At 41.1% G+C, this 25,468-nt stretch overlaps 1 protein-coding gene across 1 annotated transcript in view; it reads right to left on the bottom strand.

The window, feature by feature from the left end:
• Window positions 1–635: 635 nt before the first annotated feature.
• The window catches only part of LOC109305507 (GTPase IMAP family member 4-like), a 27,972-nt gene continuing 3,139 nt past the window's right edge, over window positions 636–25,468 (bottom strand). Inside the window, 2 exon segments of the mRNA XM_019528505.1 lie at window positions 636–1,174; window positions 1,177–1,326. Coding sequence (XP_019384050.1) covers window positions 636–1,174; window positions 1,177–1,326 — 689 coding nt within the window.

Here is a 25,468-nt window from a genome sequence, read left to right as displayed (position 1 = left end):
CACCTCTATCAAAGCTAACAATGCCATGTCACCTACAGAAGCCAGTCAGGCAGGCATAAACCTGGTCTTACGGTGGTGTAGCCTAACAGTGTCTATGCATAGCTGATGTCTTAGGACCTGCTGAGATGGCATATATTCCAGAATTTGTTGTTTGCCATAGATTTTTACCTCTCTTGTTCTGTTTTAAGAGTGAAGGGGTGTGTGTGTGTGTGTGTGTGTGTGTGTGACAGAGAGAGAAAGAGAGAGAGAGAATTATTTTCTATGTTTGTATTTAGTCACTTTTCTGCCATGTAAACTAGGTAACGAGGGTTTACACAGCAAGGTAGACTCTGGGTGGCTTGGAACAGTTCAGATGCTGGTTCTGGGTGTCTTGGCAACTCAACAGCACAGTACTACTGTCTAAGAATGGCACCAGACACAAGAGCTGAACCAGGACAATATTCCTGGGACACCCAGGTATGATAATCAATCATCCAGATATAGTAGGAGCTTAGAAAGTCATAGGATTGAGCAGCTGGATCTGATCCCAAAGACCGGTCTGTCAAGCCAATGAGAAAGGGTAGGTTAGGACAATAGTAATCAGGTAAATTAGTATTTAGGGTTTTATGTCATACTATCTCAGGCATATCCGCATATCAACAGCCAACCTTTCCTGCAAAAAAGGTACAGAGGTTTGGCACATGTCTATATGTGTTTCTTTTAGCTAGCTGAACATTGTAACTTGTAACATTGCCCTCCTTGCTGAAAGCACAGTATCGATTCCCACATGCTTGAATGAGCTGCTGAAGATCAGCTTTACCTAAGGCTCCTATGTATTCACTCAAGGGGTCATCTGCCAATTCCTCTTTCCGGGTGAATAAGACAATTGCGTGCTTCAGGGCTGCTTCTCCAAATATCTCCTGTACTTTCTCCACTGACTTCTTGTCCTTTTCAGAGCAGTAGCCCAACTGTACTACCAACACCAGAGCATGGGGGCCTGGGGAGGAGAGCTGGATGCAATGACTGATCTCTTGTGAAGGATCTCTATCAGAGTCTGTTGTATCATAAAAGGCAGGAGTATCAATAACCACAACCTTCTTCCCTTTCCAGGTGCATCTTGCCTTGGCACAAGTCTCAGCGACTGACTTTGCACCGGCTCTAGAATTAAACACCCTCTTGCCAAGGATGGTGTTCCAGTGGCGCTTTTCCCTGCTCCAGTTTTCCCCATAAGTTTGATTCTCAGCTCTGATGCTCCAATGTGGCAGTTACCTTCTCCTGGATCAGCTGGAAACAAGTTTGACAGATTCAGAGATTCATAGCAAGGAAACAGAGGTAGGAGGACTCGAACTGGGAATAATGGGTGCAAACTAATGGAGAGTAGATTTAGATTAGACATTAGAAATAATTTTTTTACAATTAGGGTGGCCAGAGTCTGGAACAGGCTTCCAAGAGGGGAGGTGCTATCACCTAACTTGGAGGTCTTCAAGAAGAAGCTTGACAATCACCTGGCTGGGGCTGTCTGACCTCAGTCCTCCTTCCTGCCAGGGGCAGGGGGTTGGACACGATGATCCATTGGGTCCCTTCTGACTCTATAATCTATGAACCCAGTGATATGCCAGTTGCTTAGGTAACAGAGGGTGTTTTACTTCAGAGCAGTAGAAATGGACTGTGAAAATGCAGTTTTACAGTGAAATTCCACTCTTCATGCACAAATCATAAGAAACTGGAGCTTGTAGAAAAAGGCAACTGGGAATGGGGGGCTTAAAATTCTTATTCAAGAACTCTAGGTTGAGTCTTCTCTATCATATGGAGACTAAGCCAGTGCTTCCCTCTATGCCATCCTGTTCCAAGCTAGCATGAAGGCCAGCTGGATAGTATGCAAGTAACATGTGGCTGTTCAGTCTAAAAACTAAATTTTTGTGTGTATTGCACAAGCATATTGTGGATCTGTGTTGCCCAGAGGAGTGTTTTGGGTTGTCCTTAAAGTAAATTCAACAGTGACTATCCTACAGAGATGCTAATTGATTCATAGATCCATGTACTATTTCTCCTAAAGGTTTCTTAGTGTTATTTACCCATGTAATATAGATGCATATGCAGCACATTGTGCCATTTGCATGGATTTTAGGTACTAATTCTGCCTTTGCTATTAGACTCATTCTTTTCAGCATGCTCTGAAAGAATCAGCTATGGCCACTTATGGTCTGTGGTAGTTCTAGTTTGCCTGAGAAGGCATGTCACTCTGCATAAGCCTCTGAAAGTATGTGAAAAGATTATACAACATTAAGTGCAAAACCCCTCTGGGTTCATTACATGTTTGTGTGCGTGTAAAGAGAGAGAGAAAAAGAGAGAGAGAGTGACTATTGGATTCACTGACCAGGAGCACCTAGTGTGGTATATGTGGTATTAAATTTGTCTCAGTGAATTATAAAAAATAAATAGAATGTCCAAATGTATCTCTTTACCACAAGAACAAATACAGTAACACATGGATAACAAACAATAAATGAAAACCTTACAAAGAAAAGATTAAAAATCACAATATTTATATACACTCTGTCTCAGCACAAATTGACTCCATCTCCTCTGGAGCCCCTGGATAGATCCAATGCTCTTGTGTTATAGTTTATACAAGTAGGACACATATCTGTCTGGCTGAGAAAGAAGTCATCCAAATTCACTTCAACCTCCTTCATTTCTTGGGACACTGGAGACATTTGCCAGCTGTCTGCCAGTAGGAGCCAAAGCTAACCAAACCCTGATCACCTAGCCTACTACTTGCTCACATTGGCAGCTGTACTGAGCTGTCATCATTCAATAGGATAGTCTGGTTTAGTCAACCAGACCCTGCCCCACACAGATCTGTCAAAACACACCCCAATAGGCCCAAACTGCCTCACATACTTCAACTTGGTTGCTAGGATAATGTATTCCCTTTAACCTGGATGGTTTCATTCTCCTTGATGCAACATAGCCACCAGCCACCACCATTTCCCCACTGCACGTACTTGAGAGGGTCTCACTGACCTTCTGAAGACCACTGTCCCAGCTGCCAGCAGAGGGTTTGGGATTGATTGAGAGTGTGGTTGAGGGGTAAAAAGGTAAGAAAGGTTTATTGACTTAACAAAAACGCAACTACACATAGTAACAAGACAAACAATGACAGACAAGAATAATTCACATCAGCAACTTATTGGTAGTCCCCTCTGATGCCTGATGTATGACAAGTTTCTCTTTTCACAAAGCTTAGCCAAGTTAGGCATCCCTGATCAGCACTGTCCGAGAGGTACCGGGAAGGACCCTGGTATGCAGTCCTTGGGCGCCTTGAGATCCACGGGGCCACTGATCCAGGTCAACAGCTAATTAATCCTTTTCACAGAGCTGTATCTTCCTTCTGAATGATTTCCGGATGTTTCAGCCAATTTATAACTTCTGACCTGTGCTGATAACTTACGGCCATTCAGATTCTTTTTACTTCAACTGTCCTTAGACAGACCAATAGCAGTACAAGCCTTGCATTCCTTTGGTAAGGTTAATTTTAACTATGCCACAGGGCCTTACTACTTCAAGGTTTTGCTAAATTTACTAGGCCTTACTTTATACAAGGCCTTACTACATCTTAAACTTTAATTAGGCTCTTAGCAACAATATATAGCTTAGTATTTAAACAAATAACAGAAAAAACAATTGGTCTAATCATCATAGAGTCTTCAGCTAGCACCTTTATCATACAGACATAATTTTCAGTTGTCACAGACCACCACATTGTGAAATGTTCCCTTTTGCAGTACAAAGAGATTACATACGGTCAAAGGAAAATCAGGAGAAGTGGCTGTTGGATGGAGAAGGAATACCTTTAATCTCAAAACCTGCATTTCCATGCATTTTAAGTAGCACCTAAACCCTTTTAGGGGAAACAGGATTTAGGCCTATGAATCTATGTAGGCAAGTCACTACTGAACCAGCTCTGAGGGCCCAAAACCCTGCCCTCTGGCTGACAAACCCGATCCTGTGAAACTATGGAAAACTCCCTTGTTTGCTGATCATTCCCTTAATTTCTGAGGCTTGTCACTCTGTATACCTAAAAATTGCCAGATGAGTTAAAGATAGGTTTTCACTACTTTAAATTATATTGTTCTCTGTTGCTGGGGTGGGGGGTGATTTACACCGTTATTGTTGTTAGTGCATGACTAGTATTTTTTCAGTTTATTTATTTTCTTTCATTTTATTTCAGAAAGAATTAAACCAAATAGATATCCAGAATGAGATTTCAAACCATCAGCGATGTAGAGGTACTTATAGTGACAATTTTGGTTTCAGCCTATTGCAATTTACTATTTATTTAGATAGGGGAATCTGTGCAACAACACTGTTCAATAGATGAGCACTATAGACAAACCTGTGGTAGTTCTTACTGACATGAGCATCCCTCCTAATGAAGTCAATGAGACATCCAAGGTCAGGCTCTAAAAGGTTCAGTAGGTACAGAGTCAGGACAATGTGACATAGAACAAATGGATAATGGAGTATGGTTATTAGAGTAGGAATATTTCATAGAACATATGTTTCTTCACAGCAGCACTGAAAAGAATGCTCTCAGACAAATGCACAGGAGTGGACTATTTTTTAAAAAGGTATTTATATAATGCAGAGAGATCATAGAGCTCGTAGGCACTGCTATCACATCAACAAATCGCAAGCTTTTTATTTAATTGTATGTGATGCAGGGGAAGCATTTAGAGCAAACAACGTTCCATCACATAAAATCAATTTAAACTAAGAGACCCAAGATTTCAGCTGTAAACTAATGCAAGGCGAGGACATGATTCTGCAAGGTGCAGAGCATCTTTTTGCAAGTTACAGAGCATTATTGATTCCCATGAACTACATTGGGAAAAGAGAGTCATGATCTTTACCCTTCAGAAAGAGCTCAGGACCTCACTGGATAAGGATCCCACCTAGTCAAAAACAGGTCTAGTACAAAACTGATACTTTCAGTGCTGTGCCTTGATTGAGCCCCCTCCTTAGGCAAGTGTTCAACATGCATATATTCAGAAGCTATCCTGGTAAGGGATGGCCAGAGTTTAATTTTGACTTGTATGTTGGATGTCTTTACCTGTACTGGTCCCTGAAAGAAAACAAGGAAACTGAAAAATATATTGTTGTTTTTAGCCTGTGGTTGAATTAGCTACAAATAACCACAGCAGAAGCAATTATCAATGAAAATTGCTCTAAATACGAAATGGCCACATTTTCCATTGCTGCTGGAACAGATATTTTTAAAGAAATAAACTTAATCTCATGTTCAGTGTTTTTTCTTTCTAAAATCCAGAGAGACAAGCAGTTTGTGGGGGTCAGCCTGAACAAATGCATGTGCAGTCCCCGTTACCAGGGTTACAAATTATGGCCATCTTCTCTCACAATCATAGAAACAAGACTACAACAAACATAAATTACCTGTAATTTTCTTATTCCCATAATTCGCATTCACACTTCCACTGCTGGAGATGAGTAAAGGAAAATATGGTTCATACTGCTATGAAAAGATGTTAAAGCCTAAGATTACTTCAACTTTGAAAGAAAGCTACCTGTTACCATAAATGTGAACACTGAAATAAAATCTTTGATAGGATCAGGAGAAATATTTGAGGCCTTTCAGATTGTTTCAATAGAAATCTCTCTCTCTCTGCTCCACAAATTTAGATTATACCTATTTTAAAAAATGTAAAATATAAAAATCCATATAAGGAGTGTTCTGTGTTGTACACATTGAAACTAGTCTTTTTTTGGAGAAAAGTACAGTACTGCTGGCTTTAGAAAAAAATATTCATAGCACATCTAAATTATAGCTCCAGATTCTTCACTAACATGCTGGTACAATGCAGGAAGTAGCCTTATGTTCAAGCCAAAAAAGTGCACAATTCAGGCTTTGCCTCTTTGGGGTTCTATATCCCACAAGCTCCACGGCTCCCATGGAGTCTTATAGGCCTCTGCGATGGCATGTCATAGCCACTGCACCCAGATGGTCTGTAAGAGGGTTAGGACATTTCTCAGGTTCGTATCATAAAACTGACAGTGACTCTGGGTTCAGTGTATTCCTGGGCAAAAAGTGATGGATGCATCCAGGAAGGGGAAGAGGGAAAGCATGTGCCAAAGTCAAGAAACCCTGTCCTACAGGTAGGAAGAATAACACGTTCCTTGGCAACAAGCTTGAGTTCTGAAGAGGGAAGAAGCAATATATTAACAGATACCTGCTAGCCACAGGACTACAATGAGCTGCAACTCACAGACTGATGTTTTGTCCCAACACTTCTACGAGTCCATAAGATTGCTTTTTCTTGCTATTCCATAAAATGTACAACTAGCCCTCTGCAGAGCACATCACTGTAAAACAGTCATCACTCTCTCCTCTCAATGCCACTGACATTGTATTCTCTTCTTTCTCTCTCCAAGCCTAAGCCATAAATATGAAGGCTGTTCCTCTTTCTAATTATACAAAGCAAGCCAACAGCATTTTGCTTCATAAAAGAGCTTGGATAAAAAGCAGCATTTTCTGCCTCCCAGATGGAAAATCCATTGGATTGAGTGGGAAGTCTCCCACTGAGTTCAGTGAGCTTTGGTTCAGGTCCAGGACTACGAGACTTCCTTTATATAATCCATATAATTACATATAGAGTCAGTCAATTTTTTTCTGAGGGAACAGTTTTTTATTGTAAAATGCAGGTTTGTTGAAGTTGAATGTATCAATTCACTAATATTTTTGATAGGCAAAAGCCAATTAGTTTTAACTTGTATATCATATTAAATATTAATGTCAACATATTATATTTATAGTCCTTGTTATGATTTCATACTATATATAAGTACATAATGTTTGATATAATTAAAATGGATTAAAAAGCTAAAATGAATTTAAATAACATTATAATGAAACATGTTGACAGTATCAAAATGAAATTATTCATTTCCTGCAGAAAAGCCATTCTGCAGGTTTCTGTGGAAGAGTAAGCTGAATGGACCTGATTGGACCTAACTGAGCCTGACTGTGGGTGGCTGGGGCTGACTGTAGTATGAGCAAGGAGTTGGGGCCTACCTAAGCTGAAAGGCTAGATTTGCTAGAAGTCAATGACATGAGAACAAGTGGCATAGGACCAGTGAACAGACAAGCAAACAGGGAATTTTGAATGGGGAGTTCACTGGGGATTTGCCCAGTTACTTTCCTTGTCACCCTTCCTTCATTGTAAACTTGCTGAAGCAGGCGAAGGAGGAAAATGGTAACTTTTTTCCAGGACATAGTGCAGAAGAGTATGAAGGACCTAGCAGTATAATCACAAGGATGGCTGGAAAACCTAGCCAAAGTCCCTGCCACTGCCAGTCCTTCCTCTGCATACTCTGTCCAGGCATGGCCACTGACTATGAAGGCTTCCTCCCAGGGTCTGACCTAGCTTTTTAGGGACTGCAGCCTGCATGTCCCTGCCAGGGACAGCCAAGTTGGGGAGTGCATGAGATGTGAGAGGTGCCTCTGAGTGGATTCTCTCAGGAAAGTGGTACAGGAAATACAGGAGGAGGAGGTGGATAGCACTAGAAGCATCCAAGAGCAGGAGGTTTTCATTGATTTGATGTACAGAGACTGCAAGCATCATGGAAGATAGATAATCAGATAAGGCATTAGAAGACAAAGAAGGTTCTCAGGAAGGTGGAAGCTGGCATCTTGTCACCTCTCGCAACAGGAATCGGTGGCTGTCTAGCCAGAAAACAGGTATGACACCCTGACATTGGATTAGAAGGAGCCCACTCCAGCGGCAGTGAAGGACAAGCCACATATCCCAAGGAATGGGAGGACAAGACCACTGCTACCAAGAGGAAGCAATATGTGGTGGAGGTTGGCAAATTCCTATTGCAAGGTGTGGAGACAGCCATATGCCAGCCTGAGCTGTTGGTTTGGGAAATCTGCTGTCATCCAGGAGCCCTCATCTGAGATGTGACAGAAAAGTTGCTCAGACTTATTTGGTCCTCTAACTACTATTCTACTATTATGCATCTCATTCATGTGGACCCTAATGATACTGCCAGGGATGACATGGACCGGATAATAAGTGGCTACATGGCTCAGGGAGCATGTAGAGTAGGGGAAGGGAACCCCATTGCTGCCTATCTCTCTCCCATATTTCTGGGTTGGTTTGGGCCTTGGGGGCGGGGGTAGGCCAGGTCCACATGGCAGGGGTCTCAGTTCCCCCACCCCCAGTTCCCAACATGGTAAAAAACTGGGCTGGAAAGCCCTAAGTCTGCAGGTCCTGGTTTTATCTGTCAGGAGGCTGGGACAGGGGGCAGGGCATGCTAGGTGGTCCTCCCCAGGTCTTGGGTCAGGTCTTGGTGGGGGGGGACAGGCTGAGTCCATGCAGCAGAAGGACCCATCAGCCTTTTGACAGCTGCAGCCAGGAGCCACAGCATGGGGCTGCCCATCCCAGCTTGGACCCAGCTGGGGTCCCCATGGCCTGCCCCAGCAATTGTGGGTGAGAGGGCTGTATAACATGGGGGCTATTCCCCCACCCCCATCTGGCTGTGTAAAGAGGAGACAGAGATTTTGATGTGATAGTTTGGGGGTGGGGCTAGGCTCCCCTGGAGCAGATGAGCACCAGTTGAGGCTAGCAAGCCCCACAGCAAGGGGTCCCTGGGTTACTAGGGAAATGTGACCTACTTTGACTTGCAATGGGATGCAGTACAAATGTTTGGTAAAGCGTTTTAAATTAAAGCACTTTAGTTTGATACCACATCTATCCAGGGTTAACTTAGAGTGGAATCTGCCATTTTTAAAGTGCTTTGTGTGTCATGAATGTTACAGCTGTAAAGCGCTTTCTGCATAACTAAATTACAATAAGTATAATATCTGCATGCAGCCGTTGTGTCATTCTCTTGCAATCTGCATACCTACAATGTTAGGCCCTTAAAATTTTGAAGACTGAGGACATTCAGAACTAGTTCCATTTTCAGTTATTCAGTTGCTACAGGTGTTCTCTTAGTTAATTCATGCTCTCTACTTCAAGGCAGGATGACAGTGGAAAATTGTTGATTGAACATTTTCAGTTTCAATAAACTTTAGTTTACTTACAGTAAGACCATCTACTATTAACAATAAAGCAGTTTTTATTGTTTTTTTATAACAAATGTGATAGAAGCACCTTATTGAAATCCTTTTCTATGTCAGTGTAAATATTTCAGATTGTCTTAATTTGAGATATGAAACTATTAAATTACAGTAAAAATTCTATATGGTTCATCAAATTCTGGTATGACACCCTGCATTTTGATTCAAAGCTTGTAGTGTATCACTTGCAGAACATTTTTGCGAACTCCATCGTATCATCTAGGGCCTCTTTCTTTGGCGTTCTTAAGATTAGGTACTGAAAAAAACAAAATATTGGCACATAGGTTAAAGTCTTTTAAACTGAACGTGTAGGGGCTGTTCACTACACTGAGGAACTTCTCTTTGGGCTTGAAGTTTTCATCTCTCTGCTCCTTTCTTTTTCTTGCTTTTTTGAGTAACTGAATGCAAGATAGCATTTGTAGCTCAGAATGGCCATAATTTCAGGAGCTACCTCCAACCTGAATCCTGGATGAATATTTGGGTTGGATACTGATTTATACATTCATTACCATGTTGAAATGCATTTCCTCAAAAACAGAAGATATTTCCTTAACAGTAATTCAGAGTTCCTCCTTTGTCTAACCAAATGAAATAATTTGCAGTTTGTATATTAGTGCTGACTGACTACCACAGCACTAAAGCACTATCTGACTAAAAAATGAAGAGGTTTAGAATAAAACATACTGATATAACCAAATAAATAATAGAAAACCATAGAATCATAGAAAAGTAGAGGTGGGAGGGACCTCCAGAGGTAATCTAATGTAACCCCTTGCCAGAGGCTGAGAGAATGACAGAATGAGCAGACTAAAACTTCTAAATGGGCACATTAACTCTAAAAATAAAGCAACCAATTCTCCCTGAATTTTGTAGGTTGTATCCTGGTGTTCCCCTCAAATCCCTGAAACACAAGTTTTATCTTGAATTTGAAAATAAATCCTAATTCTGCTTTTAGTTTCTGGATTCAGGGCAGCAACAGACCTAAAGAGTGGGTAGCTCAGGGACACTCCAGAGTAGAACTGAAAGACATGTGTGTCCACGTCTTTAGCCTTCTGTGTCCCAATTTTTCTGTTTTTCCAATCAATCCTGGCTCAAGCGTAAGGACAAACTTACAACTCATACTCCAGGTTCTAGTCTGGAATCCCCTTGGCACTTATTTTTATGAGGGTCCCACAAATACTAGTATGTCTTGTTTGATGGTAGCCCATAAAGCTGTGCTGCTTTTGAAGGAGGGAGGATTCTATTTGTTCAGTTTCGTGCTTAAGCCTTGAACAAAACAGTCCTTCTTGCTGTTCCTATAGATTTGATACTGATGGGAGGGCAACAGCCTGCTAAAGGAGGCAAGAACCTAGGGGTCACTTGGGAAGAACATGCAGTATAGCTGCCTTAGCGCACCATTGCAACTGGGTTAAATAACCTGGTCTCTAGAATTAATGGTGGCGTATATGCATGGTCTGACACATTTTAATTAGAAGACATGGGAGGCTGCGTTTAATTAGTATGCTCTACCACTGCCACAGTGTCACGTGTATAAGCCCCTGCAGGCTTAAAAACGGCCGTTGGGGTGCATTAACTAAAGCTTGTTGAATGAGCTTTGGTTAAAGCATCCTGCATCCATTTTTAAACACATGGGGGCTTAATACATGAGATCCATTTTAATTAGAGTAAGTCTTTGGGAACTCCTCTAATTAAAACACCTCCCTCCCCTGCCAAGTACATGTATAGGCACCCAATTAGCCTACTTGAAGTATCACGCTAAGGTGGAGGTACTGAACTCTGTCTGGTTTCAGAGATTAGTACTGGATCTTTGATGTATAAAATTTCCATGATTTTAGTTCTCCAAAGTTTATAAAAGGGGTTAATGCTAAATTGGGAGACCAGAAGAATGTCTGTGTAATGTAAATAAAATTGTGGAATCTAGCTGTAAAGGAGTGTGATCACTACAGTTGTAGTTGGCAACTGTGTGGGCTAAGTAATTGGGACAGATTTTTGGACACCTCTTCACTGGTCACCCATATAAAGGCCAAATACAATGTGATTCTGTGTGTTAAATATTAAAATTGTCATCTAACATTTGTACATATGATTTTCCATGCAAAAGAAGGATATAATGAAAATTACTGCGTATGAATACAACACAATGTATACACTTATAAATAAAATATCAAGTTTTCAGCATACAGCGTACAACAGAAGCATTTCAAATAAAGTAAAAATTATTTCCAAATCATATGTTATCTTTCTAGAGATTCAAAATAAAAGTTAATGTTTAAGAATATTAACCACTGAAAAACTTATTTCCTTCAATCTGTGCAGTTAGCATTAAAACAATGTTTTGAAATACAGCATGGCCTATTAGTTCATATATGGAATGGTTAAGAACCTGATCATCAGGGCTCGGGACAGACATTACACATAAACTGGTTTACACCTGTAACAGAGCAGACATTCAGGGCACATAAATCAGTTTGAAAATGTCTGAAGCTGGGTTGAGATAAAGCTGGTTGAATGTGGTATCAGACTTAATTGATTTGGCTTAAACTGGTTTATGCAATGTCTGTCCCAGACCCCTTGCTGGTTTAAATTAAATCAGATTCCCCCAGCATCCTGGCATGCTCTCTGGGCTGGGCAGAGCTCTGTTCTCTGCTTCAGTGTGCTGGGCTGGCCTCTAGCTGGAGCAGGGGCAGGGTGTGGCCAGATGCTGGCCTGCTATGGCACCTGAGGAAAATTCCTCCCTTCATCCCCTCTTCCTCCTGCTCCACTGGCAAAGCTTGGGAACTGCAGCTGCACCAATACGGCTTGCTTGCAAGGCAAGGATGGAGTTAATTCCTTCCTCTGCCTCCTCTCTCCTCTGGAACCCCCAGGGGTTTGGCTGCAGTCTCTGCAGCTTGGAAAGGGATTAATTCCACAGTGTGCCCCAGAGAGGAGGACAGAAGTGGGGTACAGAGGCAATTTAGTCGCCTGTGTGCAGATCCAAGCTCTGCACCTGTAAGCCCAAAGCTAAGACCTGCAAGACCAGACTGAGAGGTGGGAAGTGTTGACAAAGACCTGACAATCATCACACATGCTGGAGATGTAGTTAAGGGAACTTGCAGACAGCTTCAGCAAAGAATGCAGAGAGCTACATATCTAAACAAAGCCTTTCTGAAGGCCTGGCTATAAGAAGAAATTCTGCCCTCAGGATTAGTAAAACCAATTCTTGTCTTCCTGGTTTACATTTTAAGTGAGACTAAGTTGTGTATGTTGTGTTTTACTGGGCTGTATCTTAATTTAGGCAAAGATTTTTGGTAGTTTCTGTTGTATGCATTGCAAATTGCTGTGTTCAATACCTGGTTGCTTCAGAGAAAAGACATTTTCCCCATTCCTCAGTCTTGAAGCAGCTGCTCTCCCTCCCTGCCTCCCCTCCTGGCTGGTGGTTGGCATCCTGTGTGTTGTGCTAGCCCTGGCTGGTGCTTGGACACACCTCCTCCATTCCAGCAGGGAGGGGTGAGAGCCTTGGAGGGCGTCTCTCTTCCTTCTCCTTTGGCAGTGGCTAGCAGGCATGCTCTAGCATACCCCAGCTTTTGGCTTGAGCCACTAAAGGCATGTGGCTGCAATTCCTGGTTTAGCAGAACATGTCTGTCCCATTATAAATTAATTTAAGCTGTGCAGTTTAACTTGCAAAGGGTGAATCAATTCAGGCTTGGGCTTTTTGTATGGTTGTCCGTAGCTCAGAGGTATAACTGTTTTAGTACCTGGGGAAGAGTTGAGTTGGGGAGGGATGAAGAAGGCAGATTCTGAGCAAGTCTTATCTGACCTGGAGACTTGAGGTCTCCAGGTCCTGCTAGGCATAAGCTCACCCCACTCAGGCTGCACCAGCCTATGTGGCTAGGCTTCGAGCTGGTGCTGGTAACATAGGGTCACTGTACCCTGGCTACAGCAGCTGATGTGGCAGGGACTCAGGCTGACACTGCTGCACAGATTCCCCATAAAGCAGCTTTGCCAAGCTCTATGGAGGGTGTCTCCATTTTGGTGCCCCCTCTATATCTGCATCCTGGGCAGGTGCCTTGCTCATGTACCCCAGGGTTGGCAACTGACCATAAATTTACAGACCATCAGTAAAAAATCAGGCTAAAAATACCGATCCCTAAAACCCATAAAAAAATAAGCCCTCTGTAAAAGCACTAAGCAACCAGAACTTGATTGAAACAGCATTATGATTTAATGTTACTGTTCCAAGAAATTGAGAAATTAAAAAAAATCATATATTGAATGTTCTTGAGTTTGAATTTATAGAGCAATAATAGCAACAATTAACTTTCTAATGTGCTTACCTTTTGAACAATTTAAGAAATTTTACAGTAAAAAACAACACTTGCTTAATAACACATACATTAACGGATTCCATAAACTATATATGTCCCTTGTCCACATCTTTCTATAGTGCCCAGGGAAAAAAAAGGTTGGCCTTTCAGCAGGACTAGATGACTGAGAAATCTGTGCTTCTTTTGTTCCTTTTGTTATTAGAGGGTCACCATTTTTGTCTCACTGGACCTGTTTAAGGTTAGAAAAGTATTAAAAAGAGCAAAAGGTGTAATGGCTGAAACTGGTATGGGCAGAATGCCAGAGTGCTCATGAAAACAATGTCTTAACAACTCTGCAAGTGAAATATCAAGCAATTAACACTGAAAGCCTTTTTAATTAGGGTGAGTCATGTAAACGGAAATATTGGATAGATATATCTACATAATCATTATATTTACCCTTTTGTTAGAGCTGAGATTCAAAGCATTTTACATGTAAATACTCCCTCAGTCCTCTCTCATTTTCAATCAGGATTGTAAATTGTCCCGATAGTTCATTCTCAGAGACAAAAGTAGAAAACTACACAAAGGGAGGTTACAGCCAGATCCAATAAGAGACTTATGTGCCTACAGGTTAGGCACTGCAATATCTAATCTGGGTCCAGGTCCACAGGGAGTTTATACATGCAGTGCTGAGTCACTACCATAGTTCAATGCCTATGGTGTCTATATAGAGGGAGTTATGAATTCAAGCCCCTACTTCCAGAATTCAACAAAGCCCCAGGCTGTGCAAACAGGGCAGCTATAATTTGACATATATTTTAAAGCATTTAAAATAGATAGATATCTTTCTATTTTAAAAGATCACATATAATATATAATATAGAAATATATATTCTATTGTATCTATCTTTCTATTCTATATACAATATACAATGTATATGCAATATATACCATAGATAAATAATGTTATAGTTTCATATTTTCTTTTTGTAAAATAAAATCGTATCAACATGCATGCTATATTATACTGATTCTTTTTTAAATAGACACTTGTTGTAAGACTTTCTAGTGTGCCATTGTTAAACTATACATTTGTTTACTGAATATTAATTAACAACTGACAAACAAAGTCTTCTGGAGTCATATAATACTTAATAATCCTGATATACCTTAGATCTCCATATGTCTAAGGTGTGCAAATATTGACTGACTAGTTTCCTAACCTCTGATGAACAGTTGTTTACTTTTTGGCTGAGGGGGGATATTTGGGATATTTGCTATCTAGGAGGGTGGGATAAATAGAGAGGTTGCTGGTTATACTCTTGTTGTGTGCTTATGTTTTTAACCTTTGTAAAAAGTGCACAGAGACTTGAATATGTACTTGCATGTTGCCAAGTAAATAAATCTGTTCTTTATCAGCCAATGTGACCCCACTTACTGCATCTGTCCTTTCAGGGCACAAAGGGAGAGAGAGAGAGAGAGAGAAAGAGAGAGGGAGAGAGAGAGAGAGAGAGAGAGAGAGAGACTCAGTGGCGGATCTTAACTGCATTAGGGCTGTATAGATGTGAGGCTGAGGACTTTGCTTGGGACACAGAACTGAATTGCTAACCATTGTAAAGGAAAGGCTTACCGTATGATATATTCTCATTAGTGTGCTGTGCATAGCGGGTGTGCTGCTGCCTGCTGTACCACCTGCAGCTTCCTGGTGGCCTTCAGAGCCAGTCCAAGGTACAGCAAGTTATAATAAACTAACCTGGAGGTGATTAAAGCATAAGCATAGTTCAGTGTGGGTACAAGGTATTATGCGACAGAAACATAGCCTTTTGCTTAGCAATAGGTGAAAATGCACAATATGACATACATACATTTTAAGGTCTGTCTTGCTTTATGGCACGTTGTTACTAGCAAAAGAGTAAAATTGTATAAAGTCTGAGCCAACAAGTAATAATAAACAGTATTAAGGGAAAAAAATGTAATTATCAGAAAATACTGCAGATAGCCTCATTAGCCATCAACATTGTTGAAGTCTCACTTTAGAAGTTTTTGTGATTGCCAGAGAAGTGTGGCTGAAGAAATGTAGCACAAGATAGTCTAAAATCACATTTGCAAGCACTGGAAAGTGAAGCTCCTTGGTGATTCGATCACTGCATGTGCTGGTCCATCATTCATTTTGCATTATGCTCCATAGCTAGGAGTTAGTGTCAAAAAAATGCTTTTCACTCAAACACCATTTCAGCAGTTCTAGGGAATAAAGCTGATTAGTTTAGAAAAAACATATTTAGAAGGTTATTACCTGGACAAGAATTAATAGCTTGACCCTAGTTCCTGGGCATGCGCTGACGAGAGGATCAATGAGTGAAAAACCACTTATCCCTTACTAGTCATGCACAAAGGCCCAGGTTAGCAGAAGTATATCTCTTCCAAAAATGCATATGAAAAATGGAAATTAATCAAACAATTTCTGTGCTTTACATAACCAAAATTACTCACCCCATTCACACATATGAAGCCTAGGTGTTTAACTCAGGTGTGAGTTAAATATGTGGATTAAACCAAGTTAGTTATTTTTATTCCAATTTGTGTATGAAAGAACATTGCTCCATTTACAGTTGTAAAAGATGTATCTTTTGATTCTATGATAAAATAATAAAAAATTCCATAAGCAGCATGGAACCTTTGGTCATACTCTTTCCATAGCCACAACCAATCAAAGCAATTGACAAAACTTCTGGAGCCAATCATAACAAGAATATAAAAATCATGCTGAAAAGTAGGATGGCATGATCTAATGGCTAGCATACAATGGCTGTGAATATGAAGATGTAGATTTTTGTCTCAGTTCTGGTGTGTAAGCTGGGATGTGGAGATAGCTTTTACTTACCAAATTTCCCATATACCATGTGGATCACTATCCCCCAAATCAGCCCTCCAATATTGGAGTGAGTGTCTTCAGAGGGGAAACTGATTTTTTTTCACAGGAATAGAAGCAAGGGAAGAAAAAAAGCAAACCAGCTTTATGGTAAATGGCATTTTGGTAAAATGGCAGCTGCTTCTCCCTGGAGCATGTTGGCTGTGACTCTGGAAACATCTTTCCCCACCTATATTTTGTCTTTTAAAAGCAAGGTGTGTGTCTTATTTGGGGTACATATGGTATGTGAGAAAATGTGTTGCTTTGCATGACTTCTTTTACAGGTAATTATTTAATGCTTGTAAAGTGGCCTGAGCTTGTTCAATGCCTGTAAGTGCTATCTATCTATCTATCTATCTATCTATCTAATTCTGCCAGATTTGCTTGGTGAGGGATTTAATTTAAAACCTCAAATTTGTGCTAAAATCAACAGATGTCATAAAATTTTTGCTTGGCTGAGTTTGAAAAAGATCAAGCTAATGGAAACCATATAGAAATTTAGTGATTTAACATGTTTTTTGACCTTGAATTAAGGAAATATTTTCTGGTTCTGCTTTGAGAATTTTGACCTCAAAGTTCATTGGGGATCAGAACTCACGTGAACTAAAATAACACGAAAAAGTAGCATGAGCCTTAGGACTCATCTCCTCAATTTTATCACTTGCCTATTAACAATGGCTAGAAACAGGATGTAGTCATGGAAGTATTGTGATAAATACATAAGGTGATGTATTTATTGTTTATGAAACCAGAATCCTTGAATACAGTACAACCATGTGGCAAAGACATGGGAAAGGAAATGGATGTGGTAAACCTGAATAGTGGGCGTATGACGGTTGTGGAGCATATTTATATGTGGAATCAGTATTCCTCAGAGCGAAGTAGATATTTGGGAATAGGTGTGTCCATGACTAAACACATCCCATGGTTATGCAGAATTACAGATTCTAAGAAACTTTTCAGAATAAAGCCTGTTTACTTGGTTTGAGTGTTGAGTCCAGGAGTCTATAGTCAATAGGAAAATTTCTTTTGACTTAAGGAAACTTGGATCAGGTCCTAATGGACTTCATGAAAGGCTGCTTTTGTCGAAATTATGAAAAGAATCTTCACTCGAACTTCATTAATTTCTTCTTATACTACACCTGCTTCTTTCACAAAGATTGTACTTGGTTCACTATTAGGAAAAAAAAAAAAGTACCAAACAAATAAACATCCTGATGCTTGGCACTGAAATGTTATTTTGTAAATATCAGAACAGCACACGAGTGGGTGGTATTATCTTTCATTCTGTTTACATTTATCTTCTCACCGCTACATGAAAAACTATCTAGTTTACTGGAGTTTATTTTCATGTAATCTGCTCCAAACTTTTACAATAAATATGATTCTGTACCAGACATACTAATGTCAGATCTGGCTGGGAAGGGAGTAGTGGTATAGAGTAGACACCTGTGCTCACCCTTGAGTCTTTCTGCCAGACAGATGGAAGTGCTGCTTTATGCTATCCACACTGTTCACTAAGAGCCCATCACAGGGGCCTGATAAAGAATTAGACATCAGTGCAATCCCTAATCAATCTAACCACAATCCTTTCTCAATTGCTGCCATTCATTTTTGAGGTTGAGCTGTCCCTTGTGGTTCTCCACAATGGAAGGAAGGTTGCAGCTGTTGTCTCCTACTGTTAACCCACTCTGTCAGTTGTCTTTCCAGCACTGTGGCTCAATACCACAGTTTATGCAGCAGGAACTAGTGCATATTTGAGCTGCAAAATTAGCTCTCAAGCATATGTAAGTTTAAGGTAGCAATTTTTCAGGTAAGGAGGATAGACTGGTGCTTTTAACACCAACCTTGAATACATGCGGTTCCCACAGATTCAGTTCCCTGCTCACCACAGACGACTGCTGTGAATCTGAGCTTGTCATTTTAGTCAACTCTTAAAGGCACTGAGGATCTGTGATTAAATTCTCTATTTGAAAAATAAAATAGGGATAATAGCAATTTCTTACTTCACAGAGATATTGTGAAGATAGATACATTATTGGTTAAGGCAAAATCAAGACTGACCCCTCAGGTGCCCCCAATTTCAGCTTCTGTGCACCATACAAAGGACCTAGCAGGGTCAGGAAACAGAGCTATACACCTAGGGTCCTCCAGCAGTCAGTGGGAATATGGAGGTATCTCTCAAGAGTGCTTTACATGGATCCTGGTTTTCTCTGATTAAAAAAAATCCCCAATTTTCAGTTTTAAAAAAGTAACCCAAATCCAATTGGGGATCTTTTTATCAGAGAAAACCAGGATCTCTGGTGATTTATGTAAATCCAGTATTGAGTGGGGCACTTCCTAGGACTTGTTAATAGGAAATATTAAAGAAAAAGGCATCCCATTATATACCTCCAGCCCCTTGGAATCTTCTCACAAGACAAGTGGTAGTGATGCTGATGGCTCTGTTTATGAATTTTACATTCAAGAAAAGCTAGAAAAAAGCAACAGAAACAGGCCTGAAGGAAAGAACAAGAACCCAGGCAACAGCCATTTCAGCCGAGTTGCTAACCATTGGATTGGAGAGTCAAGCTTCTACATTTTTCATTTGTTCCCTCTTCTATGAATTCTTGGTCCCACAGTAGTTAAGATTTGCCCTTATCCTGACCCACCCCACTGTTCCCGGTACCTCCAGAGCACCGCCCATAGACACAGAACAGCCTTATCTGCCTTTACCATATCTGCCCCTCAACCCATCCCTCCTGGACCCAGACCCTACCTGAAAGCATATTCCATGTCAGGGTGTTTGTGGAGGAAGCAGGTTGGGTGTCTGGTCCTGGAAAAATAAATGTCTATGCAGACTGGATATTGTGGAGCTGGGTCCAATCACATGGGACCCAGCTCCCCCCAGGCCTCACCCCCTAGCCACATGCCATAGACCCCACTTTAGCCATTCCTGGAGCCACCAATACCTGGGCCTAGACTCAATCCCAACCCACCAGCACCCAACTTTCTAGCACCCACCAACACCTGACTCTGATGTGACTCAGCCCAAATGTGCTGGAACTGGGACTATTGGTTGGTTCTAGATGGGAAGGGATCCGTTGCTGCCAAAAGGTAAATTGACACATTATGAAGACATGTTCTGGGTCTTCTGTCTCAAAGTCTGACAGCAGACAGGCAGCATCAGGGGGAGGAGGGTTATGGTTCCATAGAGTGGCCAGCCAGTCAGCCCTGACCTGTGCCCTCAGTTGCCATCAGCTATCTCCAGACAGGGGAGCCTGCAAATCATGCTGGGATACAAGCACAGGGGACCCTTGCTGGGTGCTGTCACAGAGCACTGAGCCAGGCCTTGTTACCCTTGTACAGGGCTCAAATGGCAGCTTTTTGTACTGGGAAAATACAACTGCTAGACTTCTCTCAGATAATCTCTTTTCTTATATGCAACCTAAATGTAGGCATGTAGGAATCATTGCAGTCTAAAATGCAGATACTTTTTGGGTTTTGTGGTGGTCTCACAACTAGAGAACACCTTTTTGACATACCACTGCTCTTTCCAACATAGAAGCACAGAGTGACTTTTTCTTGAAGTCATGGTAGCTCTCAGAATCTCAAATCATGTAGCTGAACTACTGTTCATTTCTTACAGTTCTTCCAACATCAGCAATAAACAACATCTTAAAAAAGGAATGGGGAGGCATCTGTGCATATCCAGTGTGAGAATACTATTCCTATAGCAGGGGAATTTCTGTGCTTGGAGTGGGGAGAGGATAATAAAATTATTTCTACACTATAGGAATGTAACTCCCTCAGTTCAAATGGCCTCCATCCTTGGAGGTTTTTTATCCACCCTTGGAAATTTTTAGGGCCTGGCTGGGATCATCTAGTTGGGGGTGGTCCTGCTTTGAGCAGGGGATTGGACTAGATGACCTCCTGAGGTCCCTTCCACCCTGAATTTTTATGACTGTATGAACTCATAGTTGTGCTTTGGTCATCAATTAGGTGAAGCAGAATGATGCCTAGTGTATCTTGAAAGGAATAATGACTATGTATGAAAATGTGCTCTGTTTTACTATGGACACCTACCAGAACCTTGGTTCTGTATCAGAAATTGAATTTTTTTCAGTCATACCATGCCGATGTCTTGTCTTATGAGAAGTGAAAATTGTTCCCTTTTTACGTATTTATTTAATGCTGTCTAGTCTCTGCGTAAGTTAAAGGTTTAGTCTTTTTTTCTAAAATGATCTTACTCTGTTGGTTTTTCTCTTGGCTGTCTAGATCCCAGAGCAGAACCTCCCTTCTCTTATTCTCTTCTTTAGGCAATGGGCATTTTCCTTGGTGTTGAATTGTGCAGCAACCAGGTTTTTTCAGTCCTATTCTAAGAAAGATGACCTCAAACTGTTCCTCAATAGTTTTAGTTTACCTGTCTTTCAAATGAGTATGGAGACTCTTGTGAAGATTTCAGCTTTGACACAGTTTTATCCAGAGATGAATGCTCTTTCCTTTCCTATTCTGAGAAAATCTTTTTGGAAAAAAAATCACTTTTCTGCTAAGATGTTTAAGTTGCCTTACAGTTTTTATGGGTTGAAGTCATGAACTGACATTTTACTTCATTACTGCATAATGGCCTGAATTACTCGAAGGTGTCTAAATTCCTTATGCATCTATATTTTAACTCTACACAGATAATTTTGCCATATTGTACATGTTTGGAAATTAATCAATATGGTCAGCAAAGTGTCCAACTCCATTAACCTTCGATTGAGATTCATTTTTAACTTAGAGGCACAGAAATGCTGCTCAAGAACCCAGAAAATGTAGTTGACCAACCCCCGCCACAAATAGCAGAGGTTTGAGAGTATTCAGCATGATGGTGGTGTTCACTTTTTGCCCATTAACTGTCATACATTCTCTTCTTTCCCAGTCATATAAGTAGCCATTTTTGGCCATCTATAGGACATTTTTGGTTCTTAGGCACCCATAGAAATTTTATTCAGGGACAGCAACCTTGTATACATGGACAACTAGAGGTTACTATGTAGTCACACAGTCTGAACCTATGCAATAGCAGCCATAGTATACCTTGTTGGCATTTTAGAGGACATAGGTGCCTGAAAAAAGGGTTAGCCTACATCTGTGATTACTGGACTTAGCCTCGGGAACAGAACAAGCAAGTCTCTCTTTTGTCCTGATAGTCCAGCAGACTAGGAAACTGGAGGTCCTGGTTTCTAGCCCCCACCCCTCATCCAGAGGGTGTTTGAACTTAGGGGGAGAGAGTGGGAGGGCAGGGGCCTCTGACCTTTGATCACAACCATGATACCATGATACCATGGATTTCTAGTGCCTCATTTGAAAGTAAGTCACTAAGATAGTCACTGGAAAAATAAATAATGGAGGGCAGTGCTCAAGGAAGCTTCTATATTGTTGGCTACAAAGGACCAACTCACAAGATCATAATAGATTCTAATTTATTGTATGGGATATGAAATTACCAATAAAATCATAAATAGGAACTTTGAGTTAGGAGGGGTACTGGCCACCTTTACACACACATACACACACACACACAAACACACACACATGCACACAATTGCTGCAATAGTAGTGTAGCACTGATGTTGGTTTATACTATCCAGGGTGCTGGAGTCTGCGGTTGATGGTCAGCTTCCTCTAAGGCTGTCTTCTTCAGAAGGGGGTTGTCTGCTTGTCCTTCTGTGTCAGTAGGTTGGGTGTTGGATGAGAGGGCACCACTGAGGGTCACACTTCACTGCCTTTTATCCCTTTCTGGCAGACTTGTGTGACTCCCCCAGCATCATTTTGGCTGCCCAATCCAGAGGTTGCGGTCCCATGTGGGTCTTGAGTAGTGCATGTCAACTGCCAGTCACAGTCACTGGGGTTCTGCCTGATGGTGCAGTTTCAGGAGTCCACCTTTGACTTATTGACTTAATGGCTGTATTGCAGGGGTGGGCAATTATTTTGGGACGAGGGCCACTTACTGAGTTTTGGCAAGCCATCGAGGGCCACATGATAGGCAGCCAGCGGCATATAAATATTAATTTTCTAAATTTTTTAGGGGCCCTGCAGGCTAGATAGAATGGCCCGGTGGGCCACATCTGCCCCCCCGGGCCGCATGTTGCCCACCCCTGCTGTATTGTCATAGGTTATAGGAATAGTCAGTAAGACAGGTGCTCAGTTCCAGGAATCAGTCTCCAGTGTTGATTAACTCAAACCAGATACCTTCCTCCTGTCAGTCTGTGGCTGGGAGCTGTTAATTGCTGTTCATTAACTTGTAACTGCAGCTGGCCCTTCTTATTCACTTCTTATTCACTTATTCACTTAATCACTCACTCAGACTTGCTCCCATTCATTCAGGAAACCAACCCCAAGGCAGCAATGGAATTCCAGTGAGTACAAGTTCAATGAATCCTTACAATAATAGTTCTAGTAATGCAAGATATGACTTTAGTTTAAAGAAAAATATATTTGTTCAAAGTTAAAAGGTATAAAATATAAAATACAGAATGCCAGGGTAAAAAAGAGACAGATGAAATATAAAAAGAAATATACCTTAATAAATGAAAACGTGAGGTGGTGAGGATCAAACATTGGGGACACACAGTAAGTGAGTTAGGTTAGATACAGTCACATAGACTGATCTAGCATAAAACTTTAGACAGATATGGGAAGTTTGCTTTGGAAAACAGCTCTTAGTCAAAGGGGGAATGTGTTCACCAGGATATATTTACAGTCGTCTTTTCCATGCACCTTGGCTTGCCTTGTCTCTTACAGGCATTGCTTTAAATTGGCCATTTTAGCTGTTTTGTTTTCTTTAATGACACTTAGCTCAATTAATATGTAGATGTAGTTTGTAGGTTTCTCCTACAGGAAGCCATTTCAGCTTTCTGGTTTGCTCAAAGCCTTGCCACACCCATGCAATGAGTGTGCTAGTCTGTGCCAATACTTAGAAGGAAAAGAAATGAACAAAATGGGGGTGTGCAGGCAAGAAGGGCCTTCTTGTTACAACATCACCAGAGACAAAAACCCTGAGCCTCCCCACTGAACCACACACCATTGCCTTACCAGATTCCTCCTGGTTCCATGTAGCTCTCTTTTGGTTTTTCTAACATGGCTAGCTTCAGAAGGAGTGCTAGAGACGGCTCTGGGCAATGGCTGAAGAGTGGTGTTGTGTTTAGACTGCTGTGCTGGGAAGTCAGAGATTGAAGTTCATCATCCCCTGCATGTAAAGGAGGGCCCAGAAGGCAGGTCCTCTGCCTTCATTGCTGAGTGCCTTAGCCACTCAGTTATTTGGGGGGAAAATGTTTCTGCCAGTAGGCATGTCTATGTAATCATTCATATATCCAAGAGTAGAATCCCTCAGTGTCACATAAATGCCCCAAATGCCCTGTAGATGGCCAAAAAGTGGCACTTAGACAACCAGAAAATAAAAAGAATGTCACCACTAGTATTTAAGGTACTGGACCAAGACGTGGGAGACCCAGGCACTGGACAGCAGCAACAGTGACTGGGTTTGGTTTCAGAGGCTTAGCACAGATTTTTTCAATCTGACTTGAACCCCACTCAGTAAATTTTAACTGGGAGATCTTATATGAACAAACATCCCCACTTACAAACAATGTTCAACTAAAATAGAATGTATTACAGGGGGGAAAGGGATAAGAAACACAACCTTAAAGCAATCCTAACTACTGAACATCAGATGAATCCTGAAACAGTTTTATTCTCTGTCACTGGCATATCAACTTAGGAGAGCTACTGCTTAGTCCAGCCAGTTGCAAAGTCAGATTCACTAAGGGATGCTGTTCAGGGGATCTACCACAGATGCCAGTAGGGGCTGGATAGAGAGACCCACTCCAGAGGACCCTGTTTTTCCTTGCTGCCAGGGATTGTTGCTGCGCTCTAGAGACTTTATCACCTATATCAGCTCACGAGTGCTGGGTAGGGAGGCCACACCATAATAGCTGCCAATTTGCTGCTGCTTGGGTACATGCTACTGGGGATCATTGCTCTTGCTACTGTTGCTAGGGACTACTACTGCTTTGCTAGTTCCCTTCTGGTGGTCATTGCAACCACAACTCTTTTAGACCCTGCTTTACTGCTAAGGAAGATCAGAGATTCTCAGGTTTTGGCTTTAATAGATATAAGAGTGTAAAGAATCTTTTCCGTTCCTCACATATACTAAGTCTGTACTAAAATTAAGGGTCATCGAAGCATATAAAAGCAGGGTTGGAAGGGAGCTTGTGAGATCACCTAGTCCTACCCCTTGCCTGAGGCAAATCCCCAGACAAACCATCCTATATAATTCCATTGTCTAACCTCTTAGCAAAACAACACGGCGGGTGCATCTACATGAGATGCTAACTGCACAGTAGCCAAATAATGACCTTTGCATAACTTTGCATTAGCAAGAGTTGTGTGCTTACAAACTTCACCATTTTGGAAGAGAGGGATGGTGTACATAAAATCTAATCCATCTGCCCTTTACAATTGCAACTTAATGCCAAACAGTAAACCCAAGTCCATAAGCAGTGAACACAGAAATGAATATCTCTCCAAACTTCCAAACATGCACACTAATGAGGGCATACAGATAAAGAATACACAAAATTACTGTTATAGAACATAAGCAAAGATGAACATGGAGAAAATAATCAGGATTACACATACATACATTCTCTTGCCATCTGCCATTAGCCATCTCTACTTTAGGGGACAACAGTTAAATCTGCTGCTTTATTGTCAAATTTCTCCTGAAATCACACCTTTTTCTTGTGGTACCTCTTACCAGGCATACAGAAGGATGAAGTAGGCATACTGGTAATTAATTATCAATTTGTTTTCAGATCAGCTTGTACAGTGCAGTCTAGAGTCCCTTCCGACTTGCATGAATGCAGTGCCATTGGGCCATTTACTGCCCTCTGTTACTAAAGTAATATCCAGGGTTACTCAATGAGCTACATTGGAATTATTCCAGATTTACAATGGTGTTGGTGTTGCATATACTATAAAGAACCATTGGGTAAATTGCATTAACAACCTTGGTAGCAGAGATCAGAACTCAAGCCTACCTACTTTAGCAGTGCCCATTTTTCTTGGTGACATAAATTTCTTTCTTTTTTTCTTTCTTTCTATTTTTTTTTTTTTTTTTGCTTA

This window comes from Crocodylus porosus, unplaced genomic scaffold, assembly GCF_001723895.1.
Source record: "Crocodylus porosus isolate Cpor-Errol unplaced genomic scaffold, CroPor_comp1, whole genome shotgun sequence".
Classification (NCBI taxonomy): domain Eukaryota; kingdom Metazoa; phylum Chordata; order Crocodylia; family Crocodylidae; genus Crocodylus; species Crocodylus porosus.
This window is presented reverse-complemented; position numbering and strand designations above follow the sequence as displayed.